The following is an 11,666-nucleotide window of genomic DNA, read 5'->3' on the forward strand; positions in this document are numbered from 1 at the left end:
TCTCCCCCAGGTAAACGAGGATTCGAACACAGCCAGATTCATAGGAACCGTCAATGCTTTACAAGTTCGCCCCCCAGCCGGTCAGCTGTTGTGAAGTTGGCAAACAGGGAAAACGTTCCCCGTTTGCACACTTCACAACAGCTGACCGGCTGGGGGACGAACTTGTAAAGCATTGACAGTTCCTATGAATCTGGCTGTGTTCGAATCCTCCTGGGGGAGACTTTCATGGTGATATATTCACACACCGCTTGTTTTGTTTTTAACTCTGTATGTGTTATTTTGTATTTGCGCCGTTTTTATTCAGTAAAAACTTTTACTCTTAGAGAGTTTGTTGCGCTCTTGTCTTTCTGTTTTTTCTTAGTTACCAATTTTAAAGGAGTCACCGGAGACCCTTTGGCTACAGAGAGCAGCATCCTCATCAACGTTCACACTCTTCAGCTGTGACGACAGGAGTTTCGTCTGTGTCGACACTTTGTAACCACTGTACTGCATTGTTTCCAGCTAGGACTTCTAACCTCATTATTTACTTCATCCTAAAGGTCGGTGAACCCGCTTGTACTGTGTGGGACATTTGCCGATTCCCCATTGGTGAACTTACGGACTTCTTATTACAAACTTTCTGTGCAACGGATGTTCAGCTACCACTGTCTCCGATCTTACTGCTTCTCATATATCAGCAATTTGCTGTTCACATTCATGTGTATATATTTCAACACCCTCAGTATTTAGGGAAGCGCTTATGTGTTTAGGTTTTTTTCAGGAGGATACTTGTCCCAGTAAAAGGTGCATGAATAAACGTTTATAACGGCCATGACACTTAAGTGGTTAAACGAAAAATGGCACTTACCTGCACCTGCCTGTCCAACAGGGAGACAGCTCCAGGAATGGGAGGAAGCCGCTCCTCACAGGGGTCCTGCGAATGAGATAATGGCAGAGTAAGCCTACTCTGGCATACTAAAGAAGGGCAGCAACAGTGTTAGGAAATCGCTGTGAGGTCTAACCCACAAGTTCCTAACTGCTTTAAAGCTACCACAGCCCTATTGAAGAGACTAATGTGGAGTACAGCTAAACACAGTTTGACAGGGAAGATCAGAGCAAGCTTGCCCAGGCTTCCAAAATAAACTCTTGATAGAAGAATCTTAAACAGACACCTAAAATTTTAACCTCCTCCTTGCACCTAAGGTAAAGAGAATGACTGGGGTTTGTGGGAAGGGAGGCGATACTTAACAGCTTTGCTGTGGTGCTCTTTGCCTCCTCCTGCTGGCCAGGAGTGGTATTACCAACAGTAATTGATGATCCCGTGGACTCACTGTCATTAAAAAAAAATAATGGTATCTTTAGAAAGTCCAAATAATGGCGAGAAACTGTATATAAATGTATGGGTACAGTAATTGAGTAAGAGGAAAATAACAACAGCTAAACACAAACACCGCAAAAATAGCCCTGGTCCCAGAGGGTCAACAAATTAAAAAGTGGTCTGGTCACGAAGGGGTTAAAATTGCATGTTCTATCTGAATCAAGAAAACATTTTGGGTTCAGTGTCCCTTTAAAGGGACAATGAACCCAAATGTTCTATGATTCAGATTGACATTTGAAGCAACTTTCTAATTTACGCCTACTATCAAATTTTCTTCATTCTCTTGGTATCTTTATTTGAAATGTAAAAATGTAAGTTTAGATGTCAGCCCAATTTTGGTGAACAATCTGGGTTGTTCTTGCTGATTGGTGGATAAATTCATCTACCAATAAAAAAGTGCTGTCCAGAGTCCTGAAAAAAAAAAAAAGCCTAGATGCCTTTCTTTTTAAAATAAAGATAGCAAGAGAATGAACAAAAATTAATAGGAGTAAATTAGAAAGTTGCTTACAATTGAATGCTCTATCTGAATCATGAAATTTGGGTTCAGTGTCCCTATAAGAATAAAGGTATAAAACAACCCTCTCCCCTCTAAGTATCCAGCTTGACAAAGGCTGCTTAGACAGCTGAAACGTGTTGCTAGGATACAGCACTATTTGGAAATTCACACAATTTTGGCCCAGACTGGACACCATCACAAGGGTAGCTGTAGAGCAGGAAGTAAGATTCATTCAGTGAAACACTGCCATAATAATCCACCTCAATCCTGCTCCAGAATCAATCTAACACAGGATAATATTAAAATAAGCTATCACCTTTATTCTGTTGAGGAAACAAGACTAAAATATAGAATTTGGCTTTTGGATGCCATTTATCATTCAGTGATCTGAATTAACTGTGATTAATACCAAATACACTATAGATCTCATATTCCACACTATTCAGGAAACCAAAGTTAAATTGGGACTATACTGCTTTACCACTTAAAAGCAGATGATTATATGCCGTCTGCTTTTATGTTTTGCTATATGCCATTTGATCTTAAGCTGCAACTCTGATCATATCTTGGGTGTTGGTACAAATGATACAGCCACTTACGTGAACCTCCTCTAACCAAATATAAGTTTTTCGATCTACTCCTAGGGCATTAAAGCACGGATTATAAAATTATACAATTATTTTACAAACAATTTGCAGCTATGGTAGCCTGTTCAGTGGCCATTGATACGTATATGCATAGATTGGCCCTGCAGGTTTATTTGTAACATTGTGGATTTGTGACATTGTTGATTAATGTGGCTTGTACAGATGTATACGCATTTTTCTGCACTAAGCTCTTGCGTTATGTTTTTTATTTTTAAAATGTTTGTACTGTATCAGCATGTTTCACATGTTGGCATCTATTAGCAATAGATATATTATAGCTCTGTTTTCGGATCCGCTGTCATACGCCTGGCTTATGGTTTACCGTTGTCATGACTCCCCTACAGCTGCCTATGTGCCTAACGGCGGTGGTCGATGACGTTATCGGCGTGCGCGGTTGCACCGTCAGTGTTTGCAGCGTGTCCAGGTAGATGGCGTTCAGTGGTTGGGTGATGTTTGTTATGATTCAGTTTAGACAGATGTTTCACATTATGTAATTAGGTGGGGTATATAAAAGGTGGGTCTGTGTGGGTATTAGTTATGTCTACTATGGCCCCATTTGAGAAAGGTTCTAATTTTGAACCAAAACGTTATCGGTTAAGGCCCTTTGTTGTTCATGCACCTTGTGGATTAAAAGGCTTTTGTATTTGCATTGCATCCTATGTTGCCTGCTTTTTTGCAGTATATCCATTCATCCCTGGCCAGGTTTGGTATACTGTGGAGCTGTTGAGACAACTTGGAGGAAGCAGCACAAATACACTATCTCTAGTTCAAAAGGGACAGCATATACTAGCAAAAACAAAAACCCAACCCTAAGCTTAAAGGACCATTAAATACAGTAGAAATGCATAATCAACACATGTATAATAAAACAATGCAATAAGATTTATACTGAATTTTAAATGAGCAGTAGATTTTTTTTTATGATAAAATTGTCAATCACTGACTTATACATATACAGTGTGAACTCTTGCACATGCTTCATAGTAGCTGGTGCCTCAGAAATACTGCACAATTTGAAAGTCTCTGAAAGAACCATTAAATACAGTTGATTTGCACAATCAACAATTGCATGCTGAAAAGACAATACATTAGCACTTAGTCTGAACTTCAATTGTGAAGTAGACTAAAGACAAATTTCAAAGTTATTTCTATTTCCACTAGTCCTATATTATGAGACAGTCAGCCAATCACAAATTCATATAATTATATTCTGCAAATTCTTGCACATGCTCAGTAGGAGCTGGTGACAAAGTGTAAAAAGACTGCACTTTTTGTTAATGGAAGTAAATTGGAAAGTTGTTTAAAATGGTCTGCTCTATCTAAATCATGAAAGTTTTATTTTACTTGTGTCCCTTTAACCCCTTCATGCTGTTAGGGCATTCCATGGCATCCTAACAAAGCAGGGCTTTAAGCATGGAACGTCCTACCTTAAATGGCACCCTTTGACCCAAACACAAATCGTACTGGGGGCGTGCCTAGCAGTGTAGGCAGTCCCCCATGATAGAATCCTGGCTTTGAAATTTAAAGTTATATTTAAATGAGCCATTTTCTACAATACAGAGTCTGAGATTTAGCAATTCAGATAGATATATCCTAAAAACTCCTGTGCAAAGGTGCTCCTTGGGACCTCAAATACAAGGAAACTGCTCAGTGCATCTGACAGCACTCTAGGATTTAAGCAAGACTTACTTGTCATCCTTGACTGTTTTATCACATTCTATGTCAAACTGCCACCTCTCAAGAACTTCATTAGTATCAATACTTGCGATCACCACCACCAACTTCTCTACTTGGCATTTGTAAAGCCAATCTGAAATCAAAAGTGAGAAAGTGAATTCATTTTAACAAATACTTATTAAATGGGGGGGGAGGAATGTTGTGTATATCTATGTACGAGTACAGACAAGGGTAAATGATCCTGAATGTTTTAGGATTGGTTATATAATTAATAGGACACTAAACTGCATTTTTTTCTTCCACTTAATGGGACATGAAACCCAAAATGTTTCTTTCATGATTTAGGTAGAACATACAATTTTTTTTTTTTTTAAGTATTTATTTATAAACCAACATGAGTACAAAACACAAGATCCGCCACGCAGGGCTTAGTGTGATAACCTATTACAAAAGAAATTGATGCATTTATCTTAACTAAATAATAATGATAGTACATTTCTTTTGTTAATAAATGAATACATATTATACTCAATGAAGGTATTTTCTGTTTATTTTATGCATTTAATTGAGAAGAGAGAGGGGGGAAAAAAAAAAAAAAAAAAAAAAGGAAAACAACTATATTCATTCAATTAGTAAACAGTTTGCTTCAGAGTCAGTTTCATATTCCTCAATTAAATTATCAAGGAAAGGAAGATATGTATAACCACAATATGGGGAGAGGAGGAGAGGAGAGGAAGGGCGGGGGGAGAGAGAAAGAAAAAAAAGAGAGAGAGAAGAAAAAAAAAAGAAAAAAAGGGGCTTAATTATTACCATGTGCCAAGAATTACCAGTTCTGAGTTCCTGAAGGGATATATCAAAAAGTCAATTTCACTAGGTGGCAGATCTTTAATAAATGGTGACCATTTCAAAAATAATTTTCTGATATCTCGGTCATTATTTGGGTCTGTATCTATTTGTTCCAAGATGTATTGCTTTTTTAAAAAATTCTTAGTTTCTGTTATGCTAGGAGGATTTGTCTTTTTCCATTTACTAAAAATGAGATATCTTGCTGCTAAAATAGTTATGTTGATAATTCTCTTTATATTTTCCTCATTCAATTGAAACAGAAAAACTATTATTTCTAGAGATAGTATTATACGGGAAGGAGCTATTATCTTGTTTAACCAAAATTCAATCTTTAACCAGAAGTTCCTGATTTTTGGGCAGGCCCATAACATGTGCTGGAGGTCTGCCTTCAGAAGTGAGCATTTTGGGCATGACTTAAAGTTACTACTTCCATATCTATGTCCTTTTTCAGGAGTAAAATAGGTCATGTATAACAATTTCAAATGAGATTCTCTCCAGGAAGCGGCGAGAGTGGCACGAGCAGTTTCCAATATTGATTGATAGAACAGTGGGGGATCTAAGGGTTGTTTGATCAATGCACTCCACTTGTTCTGGGTTGTCTCAATATTTTTTGCTCCCTTTACTGATACCAACAATTGGTACCCACATACAATTGAGATGTGTCTCAGTTTGGCAACGGCAAGCCAATTTCCAACTTTATCCAGAGACCAGTTCCATCCATATTTGTAGATGAGATTTAGGGCATAGTGTCTTGCCTGGAGGTAAGCGAAAAAAAATTTGTTTGGTATATTAAATTCTAATCTCAGCGTTTCAAATGATTTAACACATCTTCTCTCAAAATCTAAGATCTGACATATGTTGCTGAGGCCTAATATTTTCCATTTTCTGAATACTCCTTCCTGTATACCATCCCCAAACTGTGGGTTACCCAGAAACGGAATATAACGGGAAACATGATACTCTACCTCTAATGTAGTACATATCTTTTTCCATGCCAGAATAGGGTTGTAGATAGATTTTAACTTTTTAATTTGATTCGGAATCTGGTTGGGATCATTATGTATCAATGCTGTTAATTTTAAAGGATAAGTTATGTTTTTTTCCAAGTCGTTATCTGTTACATAATTCTTTAAATGTACCCAGTCTATAACTGTACGAGCTAAAAAAGCTTGATTATATGCTCGTATATCTGGGAGCGCAAGCCCCCCATACTTCAGTGGTAAAGATAATTTTTGAAGAGAGATTCTGGGTTTTCTATTTTGCCATATAAATGATCTAAGAGTAGAATTAAGAAGATCTATATCTTTCTTTTTGATAAAGAGAGGAATATTCTGTATCATGTATAGAAGTTTAGGTAAGAGCATCATTTTATAAGCAGCAATTCGGCCTGATAAAGATAGCGGGAAATTTTGCCAGTTTTTAAGGGATTCTTTAATTTTATTTATTATTGGAGTGAAATTAAGCGAATACCAGGTATCTAGGTCGTAAGAGATATTAATTCCCAGATATCGGAAAGAGTTATGAGCTATGTGGAAAGGAATTTCTGTTGATGAGTCTTTTGTCTGAGTGATCCAGAATAGTTCAGATTTTGTATTATTAACCTGATAGCCTGAGAAGGACCCAAATTGTTGTACTATACTTAAGAGTTTAGGTATATTTAATCTTGTATTAGTCATATAAATGAGAACATCATCTGCATATAAAGCAATTTTAGACTCTTTCCTGCCCACCCTTATCCCTTCGATTTGATGTCTTATATAAATGGCAAGGGGCTCTATAGCAAGATCAAAGAGGAGGGGGGAGAGAGGGCACCCCTGTCTGGTACCACGATGTAATTCTATATCCTGTGATAGGTTTCCATTGACCAATAATTTTGTGGTAGCAATTCGATAGAGATTGCTAACAAACTTAGTAAAATTTTCTTTCAGTCCAAAATTATTTAAGGTATGAATGAGATGATCGTGGTGGACTGAGTCAAAAGCTTTTTGGGCATCTATTGATATTATTGCCTTATCAGGGGTGTCCTCGCTCGCCCCCCCCTCTCGAGGATGCAGCTCTCTAAAATAGTCGATAAGAAGGAAAAGTTCACGTATTTTTGAGGCAGAGTTTCTGCTCTGTATGAACCCAGCTTGATCTGTATGAATAATAGGAGGTAATATGGTTTGGAGTCTATGTGCTAATATTGAGGTTAAGATTTTATAGTCGGTGTTGAGTAATGCGATAGGTCTATATGATTCCTCTTTTGTTGGGTCCTTCCCAGGCTTCAGTACCAAGGTAGTATAAGATGCAGAAAAACCATGTGTTGGGTCCTTTCCTTCTATATATAGATAATTAAATAGAGTAGTTAAATATGGTGTGATAGTATTATTTAGAGCTTGGTAAAATTCGTTCGGTAATGCGTCTGGGCCTGGGGCTTTATTGTGTGGCAATTTTAAAATTACTCTAGATACTTCTATTTCCGTAATTGGGGCATAGAGATCCTGTAGGTTCTCATGATGTAATGTGGGGAAAGTAATTTCGTTCCAAAATTGATCACGTGCCTGTATATTAGACTTTCTAAAAGAGTATAGATCAGAATAATATTTAAAGAATAATTGTGTGAGTTCTTCAGTCGTATTGACTGTTTGTGCTCCCGTGTTTATATAATCTATCAATTGGGATCCTCTTTCAATTTTGAGAAGTTTAGCTAGCAATTTACCCGTTTTATTGCCAAATCGATATAACTTTGACTGAACCCTGGCATCTTTCTGTGTTGTTTTGTATAGCAAGAATGAGTCTCTATTTTGTAGAGCTGAGGTGTATTTGGCCCAGCTTTGAGGGGAATTTAAAATTAAATGAAGATTATATGCGTTAGAAACTGCTCTTGCCAACTCCCCCTCTCTTTGCTTAAGTTTTTTAGTTCTATTTACATTATATGCTATAATTTCCCCTCTTAACACTGCTTTAGCCGTCTCCCAGAATAGTAGAGGGCGTGAGATGTAGTCGCGGTTCAATAAAGCATAATCTTTAAATTTGGCTTCCAACCAATTTTTAAATTTAAGATCTGTGGCTAAGAATGTTGGAAAAAAAAATCGTCTATTTGTTTGCCCGCTATTATATGGTTGAAGATCTAAACAAATTGGGGCATGATCTGAGATAACTATTGGAAGTATTTGAGCCCTCACCTGCGATTTACATAGTCTCTCGTCCAATAAGAGAAGATCTATCCTTGAGAGAGACTTATGTGCCTTTGAAAGGCACGTATACTCTCGAGAATCAGGATTTTGGAGTCTCCATATATCACAAACTTTTAGGTTAAGCATTATTCTAGAGAAGAGTTTTGATTCTAATTTATCTCTTTTGGTTCTTTTTAACGCACGATCCTGTCTTAGCCTGTCCAGCAGGCATTTAGGGGTCATATTGAAGTCTCCACCCAATATCAGATATCCCTCAGCACATGTCATGAGCCTGTTTTGTAGTACTTCCCAAAAGGGTACATTAAAAACATTTGGGGCATAAATGTTACAGAGTGTATATAACGTGTTATCTATTTTAATTTTTAAAATTATGTATCTCCCTTCGGTATCTTTTTCTGTTTGTATTACCTGGTACTTAACATTTTTGCTTATTAAGACAACAACTCCCCCTTTCCTCCTAGTACTTGGAGAGAAAAAAACCTCCTGGACCCATGTAGATTTAAGCTTGAGGACCTCTTCAGTTTTCAAATGTGTTTCTTGTAGGAGTGCAATAGAGGTATTAATTCTCTTCAAGTAGGTTAATATGGTTTTTCTTTTAATGGGGGACGTGAGGCCACCTATATTCCATGAAGTGACTTTAATTCTACTTGGCATGTTCATTATTTGTTAAACATATCAAAGAAGAAGAAAGAGAAAAAAAAAAAAAAAAAAAAAAAAAAAAAAGGGGAAAAAAGGAGGGGTTAGAGGGAGGGAGGGACCGTGTTTGAGAGAGCTGAGCCTTTCAATTCTCTCATTACCCTTCTTGGAAGAGTCCATGTTTATATTCAGTAAGAGGTTAAATTTACTATAATATCCCTATAGGCTATAATCTATTAATCTGTGGGGAATTTTTGAGCGTAAAATTTTCCAGCTTCCGCTGGAGTATCAAAAACAATTGATTGATTTTCTATGAATACCTTAAGTTTAGCAGGGTACAAGATGTTAGCCCTTATTCCCTGCTGGATAAACTTTGTGCACATTGGAGTAATTTCTCGTCTTTTATTGACTGTCTCCATTGAATAATCTTGAAAAAATAAGATTTTCGCTTCCGCTAGAAATATGGGCTGACATTTATGATAAGATTGCAAAAATGTAAGCTTGTCCTGATAATTTAAAAATTTGACAATAATTGGTCTGGGTCTGACATTTTTGGAAGAATAAAGGGGGCCAATTCTATGTATTCTTTCAATAAATGATTTAGGGAAGTTATCTGTAATTTTTAGGAGCTGTGGGAGTGTTACCATAAGTAGTTTGAATAGGTCTTCATATTGTCTGTCTTCGGGGACACCTATTATTCTAAGATTGTTTCTACGTGCCCGATTCTCTAGGTCTTCTATTTTCGTTTGTAATTTTAAGATGGTATTACTTGAGGTTTCGGTTTTGGCATTATACTCAATCATGTTATCCTCAAGGTCAGATATCCTCTGTTCTGCCTCCGTAAGCCTACTTGCAAATTGTCTGACTTCTGATGTTAGATGGATTATATCTGCTTTAATCTCGTTTCTTAAGATTTCGAATTTAGGTGAAAGAACTTCTGATATTCTTTGAACTAAGGATTGAATATCTATAGGTTCAGATAATGTTTGAGTGTTACTCGTGTGTGATTGTGATTCAACGGTAGGGTCTGCGGAAACCTTATTCCGTTTATCTCTTGGTTTAGCCGCCATTGGGGAAGGTGTATTTTTGGAGTGAGGGTGTATAAATTTATCCATGTGATTGTGTTCCTGTAATAGTGCAGGATGTGTCAGTGATAGTCTATTCCTCTTCTCTACTTATGAGGGATAGAGGGGAAGAGTGTAGGGTGTGAGGTGTGTGGGATGTGAAAAATCAACAATCGTGAGGGAGTGCATTAGTGTAGGGGCGGTGAGAATAAAATAAAACAGTGTGGAATGAAAATCAGTGTTTGGAGTTATCTCTGTTGTGTATTCTTTACCCTTAATTTGAGAGTTTTACCTCTTTAGCTAGATTAAATCTTAATGGCCCTTTCAAAAATGGAGGATAGCTATGTGCTATTGTGTATAAAAATTAGATATATTCAAATTATATTGCTTTCCAATAATATTTGTATAAACAGGGGCATTATTTCAGTAGTTTATGATCTTTTTAAAGAAGCAGAACCGTCTTCCTGGAGACCTTTTTGTTTATCCCATAGGGACACAGGATACAATCTTAAAGTTTATAATTTTGTATAGTGTCAGGATTTACCCTGATATAAAATTCCAAAAAAAAAAAAAAAAAAAAAAAAAAAAAAAGAAGAAAAATATTCAATTGCTTTTTGATAGCAGGGCTACAGCTATCTTATTTTGTGAACCTTGTCCTTGCAAGAAGTACCAATTACAGTCCTAGCAGTTATTTTTCGAACAATATCAAAAATTATATTGATGTGAGACCTTAGTTCTAAAAAAAAATTTTTAACTTGTAATTTTTTATCTCTTACTTTGCCTGCTAGTGACTTATAATTTATTCATGCAAGCAAATAGAGTTCCTTGGCCTTTTGCACTAAAACCACGGTATGTTAAAGAAAAAGGCAGGGTTTATACATATAGAGATATCTAGCCTTTATAGTCAACCTTATTTGTATTGGAGACCTTTTATGTTAACCATGCTATATAATTTAAGGCATGACTTTGCACTCAGGGGATACAACGAAATATGTAGCAGTATATGATAGGTAATTGTTAATATATAGTTGTTTCTATTATATTCTCTCTATTTTTACCAGACTTAGAATTACTATTTAAACTTGCTTTTACAAGAATACAGAGATAATATCATCAGTTTTGTGCATATCAAATTTTTGTGCATACATGAAGAGTCCAATGAATTTTGGAAGGAAAATAATGAAAATAGCAGCAGAATAATTAGCTACTTTACCAGTTCCAGCTCTTAGCTGCAGATAGTTCGTGGTAAGATCAGGCTCTTCTTAGCAAACTGTCCCCCCTGCGCAACACTGGTGTAGGGGGGAGCGTGCTTCGGGGTGTGTGACAGTAATAGCCTTCTTAGTATTATGTTTGAGGCTTTCTGTAGTATGTACCATGGGGAGCGTCGGTCGTCAAAACGAGATCCATACAGGCTACAGCTGACCTCACCCCTCTCGCAGCATCGGTGGGAGGGGTCACGTAGAGGGACAGCAAACACAGCCTGTCAGGTATTAGAGATCGCTGGGCTCTCCCCCTTCCATACGGGTAGGCTACCGGAGCCGAAATGGGAACAGAGTCCTGGAAGAGATACACACCCCGGGGTTCGTCTGCAGCTGGTAGTGAAGAAGAAGCCGATACACACCAGGATCGTGTCACAGTGGCTGTCAGGTAAGAGCGTCCAGTCTGGCCAAGTCTCAGGAACTCCTTCCTGCCTCAATACAGAGCACTTAGATCCATCTGAGATATTCCCAGAGGGCGGATTAAACTGTGCAGGAAGGCAGAGCCCGA

At 37.3% G+C, this 11,666-nt stretch overlaps 1 protein-coding gene across 1 annotated transcript in view; it reads right to left on the minus strand.

Annotated features, from left to right (window-relative positions):
• The window catches only part of MAD2L1 (mitotic arrest deficient 2 like 1), a 37,200-nt gene that overhangs the window by 17,965 nt on the left and 7,569 nt on the right, over positions 1-11,666 (minus strand). The window contains exon 3 of the mRNA XM_053703602.1: positions 4,190-4,310. Coding sequence (XP_053559577.1) covers positions 4,190-4,310 — 121 coding nt within the window. The remainder of the gene's footprint in view (positions 1-4,189; positions 4,311-11,666) is intronic.

This window comes from Bombina bombina, chromosome 2 (assembly GCF_027579735.1).
Source record: "Bombina bombina isolate aBomBom1 chromosome 2, aBomBom1.pri, whole genome shotgun sequence".
NCBI lineage: Eukaryota > Metazoa > Chordata > Amphibia > Anura > Bombinatoridae > Bombina > Bombina bombina.